At 48.9% G+C, this 23,096-nt stretch overlaps 2 protein-coding genes across 2 annotated transcripts; both read left to right on the forward strand.

The window, feature by feature from the left end:
• The first annotated feature begins 8,614 nt into the window (after positions 1-8,614).
• LOC123131174 (probable steroid-binding protein 3) lies at positions 8,615-9,207 on the forward strand. Its single transcript, XM_044550908.1, has one exon. The coding sequence runs from the start codon at positions 8,685-8,687 to the stop codon at positions 8,991-8,993; it is 309 nt and encodes a 102-aa protein (XP_044406843.1). The 5' UTR covers positions 8,615-8,684; the 3' UTR covers positions 8,994-9,207.
• A 6,641-nt stretch (positions 9,208-15,848) lies between these two features.
• Positions 15,849-19,002, forward strand: LOC123128743 (uncharacterized). Its single transcript, XM_044548833.1, has one exon. The coding sequence runs from the start codon at positions 16,014-16,016 to the stop codon at positions 18,828-18,830; it is 2,817 nt and encodes a 938-aa protein (XP_044404768.1). The 5' UTR covers positions 15,849-16,013; the 3' UTR covers positions 18,831-19,002.
• The last annotated feature ends 4,094 nt before the right edge of the window (positions 19,003-23,096 follow it).

The following is a 23,096-nucleotide window of genomic DNA, read 5'->3' on the forward strand; positions in this document are numbered from 1 at the left end:
GGGGTTATCGGATATATACCGGAGTATCGGGGGATTACCGGAACCCCCCAGGGGTTATTGGGCCTCATGGGCCCAAGTAGTGGAAGAGGAGAGGCAGCAGGAGGTGGCGCGCGACCCCCTTGCCCCAATCTGAATTGGGAAAGGGAAGGGGGCAGCGGCCCCCCTTCTCCTTCCTTCTCTCCACCTCCTCCTTCTCCCTTCTCCTAGTTGGAATAGGAAAGGGGGGCAAAACCTACTTGGAGTAGGATTGCCCCCCCTGGGCGCGCCTCCTCCCCTTGGCCGGCCCCCTCCTCCTCCCCCTTTATATACGGAGGAGGGGGCAGCCCATAGACACAACAATTGATCTCTTGGATCTTTTAGCCGTGTGCGGTGCCCCCCTCCATGATAATCCACCTCGATCATATCGTAGCAGTGCTTAGGCGAAGCCCTGCCTCGGTAGAACATCATCATCGTCACCACGCTGTCGTGCTGACGAAACTCTCCCTCAAAGCTCGGCTGGATTGGAGTTCGAGGGACGTCATCGAGTTGAACGTGTGCAGAACTCGAAGGTGTTGTGCGTCCGGTGCTTGATGGTCGGATCGTGAAGACGTACGACTACATCAACCGTGTTGTGCTAACGCTTCCGCTTTCGGTCTACGAGGGTATGTGGACACACTCTCCCCTCTCGTTGTTATGCATCACCTTGATCTTGCGTGTGCATAGGATTTTTTTTTGAAAGTACTACGTTCCCCAACATTACACCAGTAGAGACAAGCTAAGAAAACCCAAAAAAACTAGAAGTGATAGAACGCTAGACTCGAAACAGGCTTTCGCCCCGCTTTATATATAAAGCAACACATCGAACAGTGATAGAACGCTAGAGCTAGAAAAATAAAATGCGAAAGGGGTAAATGATGGTATTTTTTCTGTAGACCAGAAAAAAGTGGTAGAAAAAAGGACAATAAAAGAATAAAATGTGAAAGGGATAAATGATAGAAACTCGAATTCAAAAATGATGAAACAGTTTTTAGTCCTTTAGGAAGAAAAATGTTAAAATAAAAATAGAAAATAGACCCACAACACCTGTGTGGTTGTTGCGGGACTTGCAGTTGCAAGTCAAAAAATTAGAAACTAAAGGTCGGTCGGGTAGGTAGACATGCAATTGGAGTCGGTGGTGACACTATAGTTGTGTGCCTAGTGTCAACACGCCAGTAACCCCCCTCCCTCTCCCGCCACCCTCCCAACATAAAAAAATGTCATTAGTAGTCGGAAGGGTGGGCACACAGTTGCAGTCGAGGACGATACTTGCAGTTGCATGTCTATTATCAAACATGCAACTCCCCTTCTCATGTCGCTGCTCTCTAACAAAACAAAGGTTAGTTGCAGTCATTTGAGTAGACATGTAGTTGCAGTCGAGGGTTACATGCAAACTACCCCCTCTCCCATCGCTCTTCGAGGAAACAAAGGCCAGTTGCAGTGGATGGGTAGACATCCAATTGCAGTTGGGGGTGACCCTTGCAATTGCGTACCAAGTGTCAGACATGAACTGACCCCCTCTCCTTGTCATCCTCCGACATAGGAAAAGGCCAGTTGCAGTCATTTGAGTAGACATGCGGTTGCAGTCGAGGGCGACACTTGCGGTTTCATGCCTAGTGTCAAACATGCAACTGCCCCCCTCACCCGCTACCCACTGACAAAAATGAAGGTCAATTCCAATCATTTGGGTAGAAATGCAGTTGAAGTCGAGGCCGACACTTGCAGTTGCATGCCTAGTGTCACACATGCAACAACCCCACCCACCCTCTCTCGTCGCCCTCTAACAAAACAAAGGTTAGTTGTAGTTGAGGGCGACACTTGAGTTCCATAGCCACGCCCTCAAGAGGGATATTAATAATATCGGGAGGATCTAACAACCTATAACATCTCTCGTCAGGACCCAAAGCTGTTTTTGCAAGATCGTGAACTCCAGTGATTGGTCCTCTTTAGACGTTTGCATTGACTACGAGGCACCTATGCTGACTTTGTCAATCTAAAGATGTTGTGCTAATTCAGTATCTCAGAGGTGCTCATAGGGGTAGGGTGTGTGTGCTTTCATAGAGGTGAGTGTATGTGACCATCTGTGATTGTATCGTGTTAAAAAAATTGATCATCTTCCTCAATTTTTTGGAGAATTTCTTCCTTCTTTTGTTTTTCTTTAGCAAATTTCTCCCCTCTTTTCTAAACTCTTTTATAAAGAGGGGCCCACTTCATTTCTATAAACTGCTCTGGCAACAGCAGATGAGGGCATTTCCTATTTGGCGCTGAAGGCGCCCGTTTCTTTGTTTTCCGCAAACGGGCGCTCACACTCCCTCTCCGCTGGGCCGCCCGTTTAGTGTTTTCATTTTCTGTTAAAACTGCAAAAAAAAAACAGATCGCAAAGGAGATCAAACCCGCGATCTCACTCTCCCATTTAAACTCCAATAACCACTCGACCACCACGTCTATTGTGAATATTAACCTCCTTTTCTTTGTTTTTCTGCTTCCTTTTCTATTCGCCAAATCCTAACTTTTGTTCAAGGTTTATTATTTTTTTTCCTTCTTTTTCAAAAAATGTGTGAACTTTTTTCAATTTGGAACTTTTTATGCAAGTTCGTGAACCTTTTTCACAAAACCCACGGACTTTTTACAACCGTGAACTTTTTCAAAATCCATGAACTCTTTTCAATTTATAGGTTGTTTTGTTCAAAATCAGCGAACTTGTTTTTCAAATTGTTGAACTTTTTTTCCAAAATCGATGAACTTTTTCTACCACGCTTCCACTAAGAGCAAATCCAATGGGGCGACCCATTTCGTCCGCCCGCGTCCGTTTGGGTCGGCGCGGACAAAAGTGGCGGCCCAACGCGCCGACCCAAACTCAAATCGTGTCCGCCCGGCATCCGCGCCGATCCATTTCCGGCCCAAAATTGCGCCTAGAATGCGTCGGCGCGGACACGAAGCGGATGCGCCGCGCGTCTCCTCGCCGTCCGCCGCGTCCTCACCTGGCGGCTGTCCAACCGCTACGGTCAACATAATTTATGACGACCGCCCACCTTGGGCCCATGCGTCAGCGACGGCGGTCGTCCTTTTTTAAGTCGGGCGTGCGGCGGGGCCGTCCTCATCCACTACCACTCGCCCCCTGTCCCCATCTGGCCACCCCTGTCCCCACGCCGGCGACAACCCTAGCCACTGCCAGCATGGGTTTCTTCTCCGGCCAGCAGCCGCAAGGGCAAAGCCCCCGCCAGCCATTCCTCCTCCCTCCCCGCCCTCCCTGTGTCGGCGCGCGCTCCCCGGCAGAGGCAGCGCATCAGCGTGCCAGTGCACCAGGCCGAGTGGCACTGACACCACCACGTGCCTCTGCCGTACCCGGACGTGACGCTGCCGCATGACTGGCATTTGGATATGGAGAGGATCCCAGTGCCGGCGGTGCCGCGGACGGCCAGGGCCCATGCGGAGGAGGTGCGGCGCCGGCGGGCGTTGCTGAGGAGGAGGAGCACGCTGACCCGTGCTTCGCCGTCGACTCGCTCAACTGGGCTCGATGGTTCGCCATCGAGCACGAGGAGGCGAGGCGACGCGGCGTCCGCGACGTCGACCACAGCCTGCCGCCGCCCGCGCTCGTCATCTGCGACGAGGATCAGGAGGCTGAGGCCGCCTACCAGGAAGCCATCAAGGAGAGCCAGGAGGAGGAGCGGTGAAGGGAGGCGGACGAGGCGGCTTTCAAGGCTGCCATGGCGGAGGCCGTGGCCCTCTCCGCGGCGGGCGACTGCGTTGTGCCGCCGATGGCCCCGCCGTCCCCGCCCAAAGCCGAGCCGAAGGAGCCGGCCTACATCGAGCGCTACTCTTGGACCGGAGTAGTCCGCAAGTGGGTCAGTGCTTCGCCGATCTGGCTCGGGGCGACGGAGAAGCAGGAGGCGGCCTACCTCGACCACTGGCGCCGCGTTTGGCTTGCCAAGGACCGCTGGGAGGGCCAGCGACTGCAGATGCTCGAGCGCGAGGCCGAAGAGGAGGCGCGCCAGGCCCAGGCAGCGGCGGCGCAGGCAGCGGCGGCAAAGCCCGACATCACCGCCGTGTGGAACACGACGTTCCCCTGGGCCGGCCCTGCGCCGACGCTGATCGACCTCACCGGTCCCGACGCAGACGCCGTCGAGAACGCCTAGGGCAGCGCGTCGTCTAGTTTTTAGTATTTTAATTAATGTAATGTGGACTTTCACCGGCCTTCGTGGCCGGCTTTTATGTTTAATTAAATGCATGTATTTATTTTCAAAATGCTTGCAATACTTTTTTTGGCGCGCCGATGAAATGGGCCAGGCCAGCGTTGGGCGCTCACGCCGATCCAAATACAGCGCCGGACGTTTGTGTCCGCCGGGCCGACCCAAATGAACCGACCCAAACGAATAAAAAGCAGACAAAAGCGCCGTCTGTTTGGGTCGGCCCGTTGGAGTTGCTCTAAGAAGGCCGTTAGCGCGAACTGGCAGCCTTTCCCGGGCCTCTCGTTCCGGGCCGCGCATATTCCGGCCACCCAAAACCACTCCACCGTGCTCCGGTTTCTGGAAGGCGCTCACAATCTTTGCCCCCTCCTGCTCCCGAGCGACACTCCCATCTATATCTGGCCATGGGCCGGGCCGGGCCGGGCTTTGGCCCAGGCCCCATCAAGCCCTAGGTCTGTTTCCCAGGCCCAGCCCCTCCCAGGCCCACAAGAATACTACGTTCCCCAGGCCCAGGCCCTCCCAACACAGAAAGCCTGAAAGCCCTAAGCCCTCCCAAAGGCCCTCAACGTTGTAACATCAAAACATCACATCAAATAGCACCAAAACAGCAAATAGTATCTTATAAAGTGTTAAAGACAAGAACATCACCAAAATAGCAGCACATCAGCACCAAAAGTGCATAAAGAGCAGCACAGCAGCACCAAAACAGCAACACATCAGCACCAAAAACAGCACTAAAGAGCATTGTTTTCACATCAAATGGTATCAAATATTCCAGTTTCGAGTTTCTAGAAACACAAGTACATAAATGTATTATTACATGCCAGATGGCCAATTCATAGAACCAAAAATAAGGACCAGTAGCTGCTGGTTGCCATCTCGATATGCCTTCTCCGAATCTTCTACTCATCTCAGTGCTTTAGCAAGAACTCTACAAAATGCAATAAACATCAGGTTAGCTAAAGTACATGTTGAACTTGACAAGTTGACATGAACAAAGAATATGGATGTTACATTCATCATCGGAAGAAGAATTTTCATCATCTAGCTCAACCACTTCTGCCTTTCTCTTATTACCTACAACAACTACAACAACATGTTAGCTATAAACTCTAAAGTACATAGCATGAAGAAATAAACAAAGTAAGTTAAACTATATACCATCTTTCTTCTCCAATTTGCAGCGATACTAATCTTGCAAACACATCAAGGCCTCAACCGTCTTTGGTTTAAGTGAGGCTCGGCTCGGGGTTATAACCTTCTTACTCAAGCTGAAAGCAGATTCTGATGCAACACTTGACACGGGAACAGCAAGGATATCACGTGCCAATCTTGCTAACTGCGGATACCTAGCTGCAGACTTGCTCCAGTAATCCAAGATATCAATGTTCTCATTCAACCTCTTGGTAGGTTCAGCCAAGTACAATTCCAATTCAGATTTCTCTTCAACTGTGCTCGTGCTTTCCACATACTGATCATAGTCAGAAAAGGCACCAAGTCCACAAGTGCTTGACATACTAGTTTTGGGTAAGTTGTCATGAACAGGTACAACACTACCATATTCATTAAATAAAGAAGTCAAGGTATTTCTAACACCAGCAAGACGACGATTGGCATCATTCTCTTCATACAGCTTGGAGTAGGAATAAGCCAAGAACTTGAACTTAATACGGGGATCAAGAACAACAGCACAAGATAGAAATACGCTATAGTCAGACCAATATTTCATGAACTTTTCTCTCATAGCAAACAACATTGGACCCATGTAGCTATTTATACCAGCGGTAGCCTCAATAATAGCAGTATGGACTAGATAAACATTCATGAAGTACAAGTTGGTTGTTGGATATGTTGTTCCTGAGAAAACAGTAGTTACCTTGAAGAAAACCTCCAAAAACTGATACATATGAGATACCTCGGACCATTCTTCCTCACTTGGCCAAAAATGCACCTTGAAGATGCTATCCCTCTCAGAATACCACTGCAACACTTTTTTAAAGTACAAACAGGAGCCAAGCATAGTATATGTTGAATTCCAACGAATGGGCATGTCAGGTTTCAACTTCTTTGATTCTTCTAAGTTGAAAGTAGTTGTAGCAGTGCTATAAAACTTGTGCAGCCTATTACTTGAAGCCTTTAGATACATTATACCATCTCTAAGTTTGGCCACAACACCATCAATCAATGTCAAACCAGATTGAACTACCAAATTCAGTATGTGTGCACAACAACGAATTTGAAAGAATTTGCCGGACAAAGGTAAAGCACCTTGAGACAAGTGGGTTCGCAAGCAAACAATCATTCTATCATTATAGGCTGCATTATCAAGAGTGATGCACATTACTTTCTTCTCAATCCTCCATTCACGAAAAGCTAGATGGACCTCATCGGCAATAGATGCTCCATCATATGGTGGATCAATTTTTTTGAACCAGACAATTCTTTTGTTTAGTTTCCAATCAGCATCTATGTAATGACAGGTAATGCAAATATAGCTATGCTTGGTGACTTCAGATTTCCAATTGTCAGATGTGAAACTTACTCTACCAGGGGCAGCAACAATAATTTCAAGCAATTCTTTTTTCTGGGAAAGAAACATTGCCATTATCTCTCTTTTTATTGTGTGCCGACCAATACTCTTGAATGCTGGACAACAAGCAGTCATCATTGTTCTAAAACCATCTTCTTCAACTGTTGTAAATGGATGAGAACCGGACACAAGATAAATAGAGACTCCATGTCTAGCTACTTGAGCATCATATTTAACATTTCTCAATGCATTTTTTCCATCATCATTTGTTTCAGATTTCAAGAAAAAATTATTCATTGTTGATTGATCAGTCTTATGCAGCGATTCGGTGTGCCTAAGGAGATGAGATGTACCGTGTCCAGATTTAGCTGACAGCTCAGCGGAGCAATGGTTGCACTTAGCTACAATAAAGGCATCACCATCTTTGGATATCTTAGTGAAGTCCAACCATACTTTTGACTTCACTCTGCTACTGCTAGAGGAGGCAGTGTGCTGCTGTTGTGCTTTGGTTGTAGGCTGCTGCTGTGCTTCGGCTGTAGGCTGCTGCTGTGGTGTCGATTGTCCACTTCCTGAACGTGCACTAGATGCTGGCCTCTCCCCCCTTTTACTTGCAACTTTCTGCCGTACACGAGGAGGATTTGGAGGTACAATAAACAGCTCCATCTCACCCTCATGCCCTTCTAATTCTTCAGGATGATAGTCTGGTTCATCACCCTCATGCCCCTCCATGCTAAATCTATATCAACAGCAAGAAATATATAAGTCAACAGCAAGAAATATATATGTCAATAGCAGCAAGAAATCTATATCAACACACACTTATAGCCACTGTTTCATCAATCATCTACACACACCTTTATTCATGTACAACAACGAGTTCATCTACAGTTCTACACACACTTATATTCATGTACAACAGCAACAAATCTGCATCAAATCCATCGTGTTGAAATGTATGTACACCTGCTAATCGGTTAAGAACGGAAAAAAAATCCGCATCAAATTACCTTAAGAGCAGAGGTGCGGCGGCGCTCGGACGACAGCTGAGCTAGTTGATGCGGTGGATGTCAACCAGGGGATGCAGAGCTCGTTGCTGCGGTGGATGTCTTGGATGCGGCACCGTTGGGGAGGAGAGGCAGCCGGGCGGCAGCGCGGTTGAGGAGGAGAGGAAGTCGGGCGGCGTCGCGGTTGGGGAGGAGAGGAAGCTTGCCGGCGTCGCGGTTGGGGAGGAGAGGAGGCCTGCCGGCGGCGGTGCGGTTGGGGAGGAGAGGCAGCCTGCCGGCGGCGGTGCGGGACGGGGACGCAGCACTGCAGGGCGGCTAGGGTAGGTCGCCGCCGCCAGCATGGGATACATGCAGAGGAGGGGGACTGGGGGAAGGACGTGCGGCGTGCGAGACTGCGAGTGGATAAGTTAGGGTTCGATGCGTGGAGGAGTGGAGGTGGACTGGTGGACTGCTGGGCTGCTGGCTGCTGTTGTTGGAAGGGCCGGATGGGCCTAATTGTGGTCTAATATTGAAGCCCAGGCCCGGCCCCAATAACTGCTAGGGCTTACTTTTCAGGCCCAGGCCCGGCCCACTGATCAAGCCCAGCCCTCCCAGGCCCCGTTTTTTAGGGTCGGGCCGGGCCGGGCCGGGCCGAAGATGGCCAGATATACTCCCATCCCATCCCGTAGGAATCAATTCAGCCGTCAGCGTGTGGCCGACGCAGACCTCTCCTCCTCTTCTCCCTCAGCCCATCCACGCACGAGGATCCTCTACCGTTCGGCAGCCTGCCGTTCTACCACTGACATGTGGGCCTGTGGGAAACCTGGCCCACATGTCAGCGGCCCAACGTCACCTAGCGCACGGCAGAGGAGCCGTGTCCCCCATCCACCCCACTCTCCCCCACCCCACCCCACCCACAGCCTCACTCGCAGCGCCCCTACCACGCGCAGCGCGCAGAGCTAGATCGAGATGGCGACGGAGCTGACGGCGGCGCAGCTGCGGGCGTACGACGGCACCGACGCGTCCAAGCCGATCTACGTCGCCATCCGCGGCAAGGTCTTCGACGTCTCGGCCGGGCGCGGCTTCTACGGGCCCGGCGGCGACTACGCGCTCTTCGCCGGCCGCGAGGCCGCCCGCGCGCTCGCCAAGATGTCCAAGGACGCCGCCGACGTCTCCGGCGACCTCTCCGGCCTCTCCGACAAGGAGCTCGGCGTGCTCGCCGACTGGGAGTCCAAGTTCCAGGCCAAGTACCCCGTCGTCGCCCGCCTCGCCGCCTGATGTCAATGAAGTCAATTCCGCCACCGTCACCGTCCTCAACTAGTATCGTATCCTCCTAGCTCCACCGTGTGTGTCTGTATCCTGTTGCTCCCTGCGTATGACCGTCAAATAATAATAATTTGAGGGCGTGTTTGTTGGCGACAATTGGTGAACTGAAATAATAGTACTGTGGTCTGTTGTTAAGATCAATGGAGCAATTGATGATTGATCCTTATAATTTTCACATTGTTTCAGCTTTGACTTGTTGTTCTAAGGCTTGATTTAGCTGGAGTATGGCTCTGTATGAAGCAGTGCGCTGAATGTGCAGCCTTCCGTATAAATTCAGTGCTGCGGGTTTACATAGGCTCATTTTCATTGTATTTTGGCTTGGCAGTGGTAGTCAACATAGCCACTTCAAATAGTTTCCTAGCCGGTGATTTTGGGGAAACCAAAGTTTTCTCCAGTTTATTGTGGCAGTCTGGATGTATGCTGACGTTAATATAGTACTCACTCTATAAAGAAATATAAGAGCGTTTAGATCACTAGGGAGTAGTTTCTAGTGGAAAGTTAGAATTTGCTGGTTTAGAAGTCTTCTGTTTTTTGGATTTAGAACAGTCCACTAGTGGATGAACATGAACTTCCATTCAGGCTATAGCTTACTCTTTCTGAAAGGTTTAGCAAGTCTTGTCTGTTTTTTTCCATTTAGAACAGTCCACTGGTGGATGAACATGAACTTCCATTCTGGTTATAGATTACTGTTTCTGAAGGCGTCTCGAGGGGCGAAACCGCTTAGCGCAGCCAGTCTGTCTGTGTTTCCTTCTCTGCGAACTGTGCTTCCAATGGAAGATAGGAAGGATTTCCTCTCTTGTGTAAGAAACAGGGGCAAATGAATTTAGATTGTAGAAGATGCTGAATCATGTGAACGTCTGGAAACAGTTTAGAAGGCTGGCAGTCGGGGCAGCTTTAGAGTGTACTAACTGTTCCAGTATTCTTTGGGCTGAGATGGGAAAATAGATAGGAGTACTTTGTTAGTTGGAATGCTGGACTGCTGCCAATGTTTTTTTTTCTTGCGAACACGCAAACCTTGCGTATGTTTTCACTGATAGAAGAAAAGAGAATGAGTACAGCTAAGGACACAACACATGACACAAACGCAAGAAGGCGTGACATGGTGCCCAGAGCAGAGAGATAGGGGATGCTCGGGCCAAACAGATGATACAACACAACTAAACCAACCACGCCCCCAAACTAGAGAGGCATGCCGAAACCAACAAGACAGTCCAACATCACCAAAGCCATCCAAGGGGATGTCGTGAGTGAGCAAAATGACGCCTTTACGAAGGAGAACCACATCATGAAGTTAGGTTTAGATGCAAAATGCATCGGCTGTTCCTAATATACCTTTTGAAATTAGTTTTACACCTCAAGTTCTTTGTTCGACAATTTTTACACTGCTTTTACTACACAGGCCGCGTAAGTGAAAGGAAGCATCTTGTTTGTCACTACATTGTACCTTCTCTGTGCAACTTTGAGTCAACTTGTTCACGAAGAATCATCATCATTATCATGGTGCTCGACATATTACTATACTTGGAGCCTATTTGATATTCAAAGGATTTTCATAGGTACCTTGGAGGATTTTAACCATTAGGAATTTCCTTACTAGGATTGTATGGCAGGATGTATCATATAAGAATATTTCGAGTTAAATGCATCATTCATACATTAACTTGTCCCCAGTGCTCACTTTAGTACATCATCTCGCAAACGCAACAATTCACTTCCTAAACTCGTCTCATGCGCTCAGTTTGCAACAACCCCCTTGTTGGCTTGGCATTTTTCTCGTGTGTCTAGTGTGGCGTTGTCAATGCGCGAGATGTCTCCCTGCCATGTGGGCCCACATGTTAGTGGGCATAAGAGATAAATAAAGGAAAATAAAGCACTGCATTGGTGGGGCCCTCGAGCGCCGCCTTGCATTGATTCCTTCACCTAAAATTCTGACAATTCCCGTTAAAAAATCAGAAAAAATTCAGGTCATTCCGGCTCCGTGAATTTTTCACCTAAAAACCCCAAAACAATAGAAAACGGGAACAGGCTTTTGGCACCGAGTTAATAGGTTAGTCAAAATAAAAATAATATAAATTGTTGCGAAAAATATATAGAAGTGATATGATAATAGCATGAAACGATAAAAAATTATAGATATGTCGGAGACGTATCATGTAATATGCCACACATAAAAGACTGTTCCTGACGCTTTGAAGTTGTGCCTATTTCCTTTCCTTTGAGAGAAAAATCTAAAGAATGACTTCTAGCTTTGGCTAGAGTAACATAACGTCATGGACTGATTGATGCAGTACATTTTTATCTAAGTTTCATCCCCTGCTAAGATTATGCAATTGTGTTCACAGATAATAAATTTTAAGCAGGAAGAACACGAGCCACTAACGATTGCATGAGATCACATGAAGGAAGCTATAAGAAATTGTTCCAATCAAGGACTAAAACCCCTATATAGTAGACAAAGCCGAGACATCAGGATTCTCGTCTCCGCCACCGGTTGCCGGAGCGACTGAGGAGAGACAAATCCACGGGCTCGTCGGTGGAGATCGAGGGGAGCAAAGCTTTCCCCTTAGTCGCATTGCGAGGGAGGAAAGAAAAAGCACAATACGAAGGCCACTATTTGTAATTTGGGTCTGCCTTCTGCCCCTTGCTACGAGCTTGGGAAGATTGCACCACGATTCTTGTCAAAAGCACAAGAGACGTTGATATGTTTATGCATGCACCATGTCTAGTGCATTCCTTTGCCGAAAAATGTGTCATGCATTCACATATGTTTACATTGTTTCCCTCACCCTTCTGTTCGGTCAATAATAAACAACGAAAAAAGTGGGATGGCTTATGGTAGTAGTATATGTCTAGTGTTACAACATACTTTAACTTTTACTCTGAAAGAAGAGCATCTTTTTTTAACTTTAAAATTCACAAACTGAAAAAGTAAATTTGGTATCAAACAGGTAAAGCCTTGCAGTTGCATCATCTGGAGGAGTAGTACAAGACATGAAACGTGGTGGACATTACTTTTTTTTATAAAGAGAGTTTGCTCTCCGATTTCCATGATTAGAAATCACCAAGTATTACGAACTTCATACAAATTTTACAAAGCCATTGCTGACACAACCCAAATCAGCATATCTGACAATGCGCACTCCTACAGGATGATGGGAAACCCTAGAGCACCCCCCCCCCCCCCCCCAACTCCTCGGGAGTGCAAAACCTCCCAGCCGCAAAAGCAAGGCTAAGACTGAAACTTGCAAATCCCAGACTACCTAACATTGATATGAGAAATCCCACTGGCCGGGCTCTCCAAAACACATGAAACATCAACATTACTAAAGCATCTAACAACGACCAATACTATTAAACAAGTTCAACCGAAGAACAAAGACCAGGGGCAAGACAACCAAAACAAGGAGGGCTCCCAGAACATATAACTGTAGGGACAGATAGCAGACGATCAATAATTCTGTGTGTCACCCTCCATCCCAAAGTTGCTCTGAAGATATCCCCCGCAATCTGCTCAACTCTTCTTACGCCCCCCCCCCCCCCCCCCCCCCCCCCCCCCCCATCATTATTCTTCGTCTTCTTGGGTCTATCAACAAAACGAGCTAGTCTTGTAACATTTTAACCATCAGGTTAACATGTATACAAGGATCACATATCCTTTTTTAATCAAATACCACACTATTTCTAGGTTTCCAGATAGTCCAGAAACCACAGATATCCCCACTGCCACTATGGAATTTTCATGTTTTTCAAACTGCTTCAACCAAACCCCAAACAAATCTTGTGTACTCTCAGGCACCTGTTTTAAATCAAAAGCATATTGAATAATATTCCACATCATTTTCGCCATGGAACACTTCAGGAATATATGTCAACACTCTCATTTTGCATACAAAAAGGGGCAAGTCTTTATCTCCTACCCACCCCCTACGGAGCAAGTTATCTCTAGTTAAAATGCTATTGCGCAAAACCAACCAAATAAAGACTTTCACCCTAGGTGGCATCTTAGTTTTCCACAGAAATTTATGTGGGTATTTAGCCCCATTTTCAATCAAAAATCTGTAGTAAGATTTAACAGTGCAAATCCTTTTTTTTATCCAGGGTCCAGAAGATTCTATCTCTGTCCCCACTCAAGACCAGACCAGAGCAACTATCTTTAATATGATCCCATAACTCCAAAGAATCTCCTATATAGGGTTCTTCGAAAACTGACATTATCTAAACCCTTGCCAAATATGTTTCTGGCTGATTTAGTTTTATCAAAGGACTGTGCTACTGGTCGTTAGCGACAGACCCGGACGATTCCGCCCACGTACGATCCACTTCGCTCCGATTTTCCTGGCGCTACATCGATCCACTGCGGGTTTTTTCTTCTTCTAGCGCAATAAAAACAATTGGCGGAAGTGGGATTTGAACACACTACCTCTTGATAGCCCACAGTAGCTTGCAACCACTCGGCATAGATTGAGCTAGTGATTAGATTAAGACATTTGTTTTCTACGTACAGTCCAGGAAACATGCTTTTTCAGTTTTTTCCCCTGGATTTATGTACTGCATAATATTCACGGATGGATATATGGTGTCTCCATGCCACTCATGTTATACTAGTTATCTAGAATTTATCGGGGATGTTTCTGCACTTATTTTAACGGAAACAAAAGTTACCGGGGTGTTCATACGTAAGTTATCAGGTGCGTGACGTGTAAATTATCATGTTATCGGGGTATATTTTTAATAAAAAAATATCCGAGTCAGAATTATCGGGGGCTTGCACATAAGTTATCAGGTCTGTAATGCGTTAAAAAACCCATGCTATTTACGCAAAACTTACTGGGATATATTTTCAACAACTTTTTTCTGAGGGTCAAAAAGGTTACCATGGTATTCGTACATGAGTTATCAGCTCCGCGCTGTATAATTTACCATGCTATTTACACTTATATTACCGGGGGTATCTTTTCAATGATTTTTTTTCTTCCGGTTCAAAGTTATCATGGTGTTTGTACCTAATTTAGGCCCTGTTTGGTTCATAAGTCCTAAGACTTTTTTTAGTCCCAACTTATAAATCCTAAGTCCCTAAAAAGTCTCTACATGTTTGGTTCCTAGGACTTATAAGTCTCTATAAGACCATATTACAATTATAAGTCCCTATAAGTCCCTCCTTGAGAGTCTTATTTCATAAGTCCGAAATACCCATTTTAAGTCCCTATAAGTCCCTCCTGTTTGGTTTAGATGGGACTTATAGGGACTTTTTTAAGTCCCTAAACCAATAAGTCCCTGAAAACAAACACCCTTTTAGCAGGTCTACAATATGTAACTTACCACGCTACTTACAAAGAACTTATCATATGTATGTTTCAACAACTTTTATCCACTAGGTCAAAAGTTACAACGGTGTTTGTCCATAACTTATCGGGTATGTGGTGCGTATTGCAATGCTATTTACACATAACTTAGTGGGGTTATGTTTTGAACAATTTTCCTCAGTCAAAAAGTTATCACGGTGTCCATACATTAGTTATCAACTCTACGCTGCGTATTTTACCATGCTATTTTTACATAGATGTTAGCCCCCCCCCCCCCCCCCCCCTCATGGTGCAAAAATACCATGGTGTTTGTACCTAATTTAGCAGGTATGTAGTACGTAAGTTACCAAGTTACCACGCTACTTACACAAAATTTTAGATGTAAGTTATCGGGTATGCGACACGTGTATTACCATGCTATTTACACAGAAGTTATCGAGAAATATGTTTTCAATGGTTTTTTCTAGGTCAAAAAGTTAACGATGTTTGTATGTAAGCTATCAGATTTGTGGTTCATAAATTATCAAACTCATTACAAAGAATTTATTAGGGGATATTTCAAAACAAACTTTTTTTTCTTGACGACACATGAGAAAAAAACTTCATTCTATGTGAGCGGAATGTTTATTTCACTAGAAAAATGTTCATCACTACAAAAAGAGAGATAAGTACAACATGATGCATCATTCCTTACAAAACCTGGACTAGATGGTTTTGTCTCTAGGTCAAAGGCAATGTTGTTTTTCTTTCCCATTCTCATTAAATAAGGTATAAAATCCTGTTAAACTGGTAGGAAAATACTCCCTCCGTTCCGAATTACTTGTCTTAGATTTTTTTAGATACGGAGGTATCTAGCACTAAAATGAGTCTAGATACATCCGTATCTAGACAAATCCAAGACAAGTAATTCGGAACAGAGGGAGTAGAACAGATATATGTACCAGTTGGTTGCGCGCAGTGGGCTTCACCCAATCGGTCGTGGGTTCGACTCCTATTGGCGCTTCATTTTATTTTTCGGTAGCTTTTTTCACACGCTAGAACTGAACAAGCGGTTTATCGAGTGTGAGAAGTGGATCCAGCGGCTCGTGAGTCGTACGTGCCTGTCGCTAACTGCCAATCGGCAGGAAAATAGCATTCTTGTTTATCAAAACATAGACTATATAGTCCAGGAAAAATCATCTTTCAAAGCTCTATTATTGACCCATCTGTCTTCCCAAAATCTACCGCGGTGGACATTACTTGGTCCGGCGTTCTTAAATTTCGAGCAGACTATATGCCATCAAAAAAAACATTTTCCAGCTGCTTGACATCTTTGGCTGACAAAGGTCATTTACTACTCACTATGATTAGAGCGGGCGTTAGCTTATTTTATATATGTAGTAGTACTCACTAGATCCCTAATACAGTGTTTGTACAGAACTACAGATTACGATGCTGGAATGGACCATAACAGTTCGGGATATTTGGATCTTGACCCAATGGCTATGGAAGAAATTGACTGGTGATCTTTTAACTAGTTTGCTTTGCACTAGACAGCTCTCAGCTCAGCATCACATTCCTTCGTGGCGTACTGGAGGTGCGAAGCATCCGGACAGCAGAACACTCACCAATCAGCAATGGAGATATTATCTTAGCTGCTGGACCGGAGCGCTCTGGTCCGCCGTGAGCCATGGCGACGGAGGCGGAAGAAGACATCAAGTTCCTGTGGAAGTGGCGCAAGTACCTGCTGCTGCTCGCCACGCTGGTCGCCGGTGTCACCTACGTGGCGGGGCTCAACCCGCCGGGCGGCGTGAGGTCGGAGGAGGCCGACCCTGACCCACCGGCGCCGGCGCCGGTGGTCTACCCGCACCGCGTCGGCGACCCGGTGCTCGCGGCCACCTACTCGGCCAGGTACTCCGCCTTCTTCTACTGCAACGCCGCCGCCTTCGTCGCGTCCCTGGTGGTCATCATGTTCCTGCTGGACCGGCGCATCAGCGGCAGCCGCGTCGGCCTCACCGTGCTCCGCTCCGCCATGCTGCTCGACCTGCTCGCCCTCATGGCCTCCTTCGCCGCGGGGAGCTGCCGCGACGTGGTCGCCTCCGTGTACGTCTCCGCGCTCTTCGCGCTCGTCTTCGCCTACGTCGCCATCCACGTCTGCGTTTCCTCATCAAGTCCGAGGCGGTTGCTGCTCCGGAAGCTGGCGGACTCCGGCGTCTCGCCGAGCTCCGTTTCCTCCTCTAGTCCGAGAGGGGTGCTGCTCCAGAAGCTGGCGGACTCCGGCGTAGTTTCGCCGGGCTCGGAGGAGGAGAGGCTCAAGCTCAAGGAGCGGCGCAAGTTCCTCCTGCTGCTCGCCACATTCGCGACGCCGCTGACGTACGGCGCGGGCCTGGCGCCGCCGGGGGGCTTCTGGAGCAAGAGCGTGGACGGGCACATCGCCGGCGCCCCGCTGCTGCACGACGGCCGGTACAAGATCCGGTACCACGCCTTCTTCTACGCCAACGCCACGTCCTTCGTGGCGTCCCTCGCCATCATCATGCTGCTGATGAGCAGGACGCTGAGCCACCTCCTCGCCCGGTCGTACGCGCTGCCGGTGTGCGTCCTGGTGGAGTTGCTCGGCCTCATGGCCGCCTACGCCGCCGGGAGCTGCAGGAGGGTCGACACCACCGTCTACATCGTCTCCCTCGCCGGCGCTGTGCTCCTCAACATCCTGCTGCAGGCCGCCGTCGCGCTGCTCGCCATGGACACGTTCCACTTCCAACGGTGGCGCAAAGTCATCTGCGATGTACTAACCTGCGCCAGCTGCTTGGATAGGAAAAGGAAAAGGATGCCGGGTAGTGCTGCTACTAATGCCACGGCGACGGTCCCGGCCACACCCCCGCAAGGTGTAGAGAGCAAGAACGGCGCTCTCGCAGCAGAGGAGGAGAAGTCGGAGGAGGAGGAGGAAAGGGAGGAGTCGCGGTCGCTACTCCTGCTGCTGGCCACGCTCGCCGCGACGGTGACCTACCAGGCAGGGCTGAGCCCGCCGGGCGGCGTCTGGCAGGAAGGCCAACCGCATCGCACACCGGGGGACCCGATTCTCCTCGACATAAGTCCCATGAGGTACAAGGCGTTCTACCACTGTAACACGGCGGCGTTGGCGGCATCGCTGGTCGTCATCGTCATCGTGCAGAGCAAGGAGCTGAGCTCGGGCGCCGCCCTCAAGGGCACCGCGCTCAAGACGGCCATGATACTGAACCTGTTCGGCCTCATGGGCGCGTACGCCGCCGGGAGCTGCCGGGACGCCTCCACCACCATCTACGTCTCTGCCCTGGCCGTCGCCGTCTTCGTCTACTCCATCGCCAAGGTCGTGGCGTACACGCTTACTGGGCGTAGCAGCTGGCTGATGGACCGGGTGCACGACATGTCCGACACGCTTGCAGGGTGGCTCCAGCTCTCGGGCGACAACCAGCCCAAACTGGACCTCGAGAAGAAGCGTAAGTTCTTGCTGCAGCTCGCCATCCTCGCCGCCACCGTCACGTACCAAACCGGGCTGAACCCGCCGGGCGGGTTCTGGCCGGAGAGCAAGGAGGAGAGGAAGCTCATCGCCGGGGACCCGATCCTGCTCGACTACTACTGGAGCAGGTACCAGGTTTTCTTCTACTGCAACGCGACGGGGTTCATGGCGTCGGTGGCCGTCATCCTCCTGCTGGTGAACCAGACGCTGTACAAGCAGGTCATTCGGAGCAACGCGCTCCACGTCTGCATCGTGGTGGGGCTGCTGGGCCTCATTGGTGCCTACGCCGCCGGCAGCTGCCGGAAACTACGCACGTCCATCTACGTCTTCGCGCTCGTGGCCCTGGTGGTCGCCTTCCTCATCCTGCAGATCCTGCTTTTCGTGTCAGCAGACCGCTTCCATTGGTCAGAGCTGCAATGTCTTCCGACGTGGCTCCGAAGGCTATTTGAGCCGCTGTCTTCGTCGCCGGCAGGCAGCGACGGCGAGAATAACAAGAGCAAGCAACACCAAAAAAGCAGCGAGGACTACATGAAACGCAAGTACCTGATGCTGCTCGGCATCCTGGCCGCGAGCGTGACGTACCAGGCGGGTCTCGCGCCTCCGGGCGGCACGTGGGGCGACGACGCGCCGGCGCCGACACGGACGGCGACGGGCAACCCGGTGCTGCTCGACACCCACGGGGCGCGGTACCAGGCCTTCTTCTACTGCAACGCGACGTCGTTCATGGCGTCCGTCGTGGTGACCATGCTGCTGCTCCAGCGCACGGTGAAGCGGCGCGGCGCGCCGCTGTGGGCGATGCAGGCCGCCGTGGTGCTGGACCTGCTGGGGCTGCTGGGCGCGTACGCCGCCGGCAGCTGCAGGAACCTGGAGACGTCCGCGTACGTGATCGCGGTGGTGGCCGGCGTGGTCGTGTTCGTCACGCTGCACGTGCTGCTGTCGTTCGACGCCGTGGTCACCAGGGCCAAGGAGCTCAGGGTGGTCAGGTACTTGGGGTCGGGAGGGAGCGGTTCCTGACGATGGATGTCGACGATGATCAGGTCGGCTTGCAAAGTGCAAACGGCGGCAATGTGAAGTTTGCATTCCGTTGGTTTGCTGATCAGAAACTTATCTGTGTCGGATTTTTTATTGTGTGTCGCCGTCGCCGTCGCCGTCGCCGTGTTGAACCCTGGACTGCGGATTTATGTTACGACGTGGCTTGGATGTCAATTTTGAAGTTTGCATTGCATTTGTTAACCTTTTGCAACGTGGTTATTATTCTCAAAAGCACAAGACAAAGAAAAAAAAATGACCGATGGCAGAGAAGAGTCAAGGATGGAAGCTGCTGCGAGAGGGGGGGAAGATACGTTCCTGCAAAAGAGCCGGCAGGAGTCGCCCACGCCACGTGCTGCGTGGCAGTTACTCGTCAGCAAGGCAAAAGATACGTTCCTGCAAAAGAGCCGGCAGGAGTCGCCCACGCCACGTGCTGCGTGGCAGTTACTCGTCAGCAAGGCAAAAGATACGTTCCTGCAAAAGAGCCGGCAGGAGTCGCCCACGCCACGTGCTGCGTGGCAGTTACTCGTCAGCAAGGCAAAAGATACGTTCCTGCAAAAGAGCCGGCAGGAGTCGCCCACGCCACGTGCTGCGTGGCAGTTACTCGTCAGCAAGGCAAAAGATACGTTCCTGCAAAAGAGCCGGCAGGAGTCGCCCACGCCACGTGCTGCGTGGCAGTTACTCGTCAGCAAGGCAACGTCACCCCAATCGTGCACTTGCTCGTCAGCAAGGCAAAACTCAGCGCATGAGCAATGGGGGCCCCAACCCATCCACCTAGACAATCAATCAAAGATAAATTAAGGTAAAAAGTGGCCCGAGCAAATTTGAAGGTACAAAAAGATGTATTTTTTAAGCATGAAAAACTAAAGTCTCTGACAACTGCCTTAAAATATGGCACTTACGAACATCCAAACATGGCAAAGTTTAAACATAGGAACATTCAAACGTTCAAACTTATGAACATCCAAATATGACAAAGTTTAAACATAGGAACATTCAAACTAAACTACTACAAACATTCAACTACTACTACAACTAAACTACTTCGACTCAGTCTTTGCCGGAACCCTCATGCTCGATACCACCGTCCGGTGTGCTGGAACTCGACGCCGAACCGGCGACCACTTGAGGTCGCTCGCGGCCACACCCCATTTAATAAATTCGGTGGCATGGCGGCTGCTCTCGGGTCGGCAGTGTCGAGGGCGTAGGAAAGGATGCGTCACGTCGACGAGGTGCGGGCAGAGGAGGTGGTGCGGCGGTAGAGGAAGATGTCGATGGCGGTGGACGCACATTCGATTTGGCTTGGGAGCGACAGATCTGGGCGGCGGGGAGGTGCAATGGTGTTGGACCACCTAGTACAAAGAAGACTAGAGGTAACAAAATATAAGAATGGCGAGAGGTAATCCAGAAGACTAAGGTAACAAAAATTATAATCAGGTCTATGGACCACCTAGTGACGACGACAAACATTGGAGCGAGCTGAAGGCGCATTGCTGTCATCGCCCCTCCATCACCGTAGCCGGGTAAACCTTGTTGTGGTAGACAACCAGAAAGTTATCGTGCTAAGGCCCCAAAGGACCAGCGCACCAGAGTAGCAATCATCGCTGATGAAGAGAGCCGTAGATCGAGAAGATCAAACCTGTAACCACATGAAAAAAGGAACAAAAATTGGATCCAAATAGATCCACCGAAGGCCAGCAGCGACCGACTCCAGCGGGATCGGCCGGCAACACACCTCCAAACGTTCTCTGACGATGCTAGACGCATCATCACGAGGAGGAGGAGACTTCTCTTGAGAAGGAGGAAGCGAGCACATCTCTCTCTCTCTCTCTCTCACACACACACACACATGGTACCATGCTCTTCCCACTTTGCCTCTACGCCAAACACCTACTGTTGCAAGAAGAACCACCACCCGACAATGTGGAGTGTAGTAAGCTAGGGAACCGAGCCATGGACTGCTGCAGGCAGGGCCAGCCACCGCCACCACAATAGAGTAGGTAGGGGACGTTGGTGCTAATGCAACATGTCTTTGTTGTGTGATGTGGTGTCTATCGGTGCTAATGCAACATGTCTTTGTTGCAAAGGCTTCGCAACATTGTTCATGTTGCAAAGGGCCTTTCGCAACGTTGTCCATGTTGCAAAGCGCCTCGCAATGTTGTTCTTGATGCAAAGGACCCGCGACGATATGTTGGCCCCTCGATCACATCAAATCGAACGCCTCGCGACTTGATCTTAATACTCCCTTGATAACCCACAAGTATAGGGGATCGCAACAGTTTTCGATAAGTAAGAGTGTTGAACCCAACGAGGAGCTAAAGGCAGAATAAATATTCCCTCAAGTTCTATCGACCACCGATACAACTCTATGCACGCTTGACGTTCGCTTTACCTAGAACAAGTATGAAACTAGAAGTACTTTGTAGGTGTTGTTGGATAGGTTTGCAAGGTAATAAAGAGAGTCTAAATAAAAGCTAGGGGTTGTTTAGATAAAGACACAACTAAATTAGTTTTAGTAAAGAGTGTTTTGTTATGAGAAAGTTATTTGTCCCTAGGCAATCGATAACTAGACCGGTAATCATTATTCCAGTTTTATTTGAGGGAGAGGCATAAGCTAACATACTCTCTACTTGGATCATATGCACTTATGATTGGAACTCTAGCAAGCATCCGCAACTACTAAAGATCATTAAGGTAAAATCCAACCATATCATTAAAGTATTAAGTCCTCTTTATCCCATACGCAACAACCCCCTTACTCGGCTTTGTGTTTCAGTCACTCACGCAACTCACTATAAGCGAATCATGAACGTATTGCAACACCCTACAGCGGGGATCCCTCACGCTTGCGCGACACGGAGAGCACCATAGGACAGCATTAATAATAAAACATGCAACTCAAACCAATCTTGATCATCAAATAGCCCATAGGACAAAACTGATCTACTCAAACATCATAGGATAGCCATACATCATTGGGAAATAATATATAGCGTTGAGCACCATGTTTAAGTAGAGATTACAGCGGGTAAGAGAGAGGTTACACCGCTGCATAGAGGGGGAAAGAGTTGGTGATGATGGCGGTGAAGTTGTTGGTGAAGATTGCGGTGATGATGATGGCCATGGCAGCGTTCCGGCGCCATCGGAAGAGAAGGGGAGAGGGGGGCCCTTCGTCTTCTCCTTCCTTGACCTCCTCCCTTGATCTCCTCCCTAGATGGGAGAAGGGGTTTCCCTCTGGTCCTTGGCCTCCATGGCGTGGGAGGGGCGAGAGCCCCTCCGAGATTGGATCTGTCTCTCTGTCTCTCTCTGTTTCTACGTTCTCAGATTCTTCCCTTTCACCATTTCTTATATTCCCGGAGATACGTAACTCCGATTGGGCTGAAATTTTAACACGATCTCTATCCGGATATTAGCTTTCTTGTGGCGAAAGAAGGGCATCAACCACCTTACGGGGTGGCCACGAGGTCCAGGGGCGCGCCTGCCCCCCTAGGGTGCGCCCCCTGCCTCGTGGCCCCCTCGGGCATCGTCTCCCCTAGATTTTTCTTCCCAAAAATCATATGTATTCCAAAAAAATCTCCATCGGTTTATATCCTGTTTGGACTCCGTTTGATATGGATATTCTGCGAAACAAAAAACTTGCAACAAACAGGAACTGGCACTGGGCACTGGATCAATATGTTAGTCCCAAAAATAGTATAAAAAATTGCCCAAAGTATATGAAAGTTGTAGAATATTGGCATGGAAAAATCAAAGATTATAGATACGACAGAGACATATCAGCATCCCAAGCTTAATTCCTGCTCGTCCTCGAGTAGGTAAATGATAAAAAAGATAATTTTTGATGTGGAATGCTACCTAGCATAATCTTGATCACATATCTAATCATGACATGAATATTAATACACGAGTGATTCAAACCAATAGTCTATTATTTGACATAAAAACACTAATACTTCAAGCCTACTAATAAAGCAATCATGTCTTTTCAAAATAACATGGCCAAAGAAAGTTAGCCCTACAAAATCATATAGTCTGGCTATGCTCCATCTTCACCACACAAAATATTCACATCATGCACAACCCCGATGACAAGCCAAGCAATTGTTTCATACTTTTGATGTTCTCAAACCTTTTCAACTTTCACGCAATACATGAGCGTGAGCTATGGACATAGCACTATAGGTGGAATAGAATGGTGGTTGTGGAGAAGACAAGAAGGAGAAGATAGTCTCACATCAACTAGGCGTATCA

This window comes from Triticum aestivum, chromosome 6A (genome assembly GCF_018294505.1).
Source record: "Triticum aestivum cultivar Chinese Spring chromosome 6A, IWGSC CS RefSeq v2.1, whole genome shotgun sequence".
NCBI classification, from domain to species: Eukaryota; Viridiplantae; Streptophyta; class Magnoliopsida; order Poales; family Poaceae; genus Triticum; species Triticum aestivum.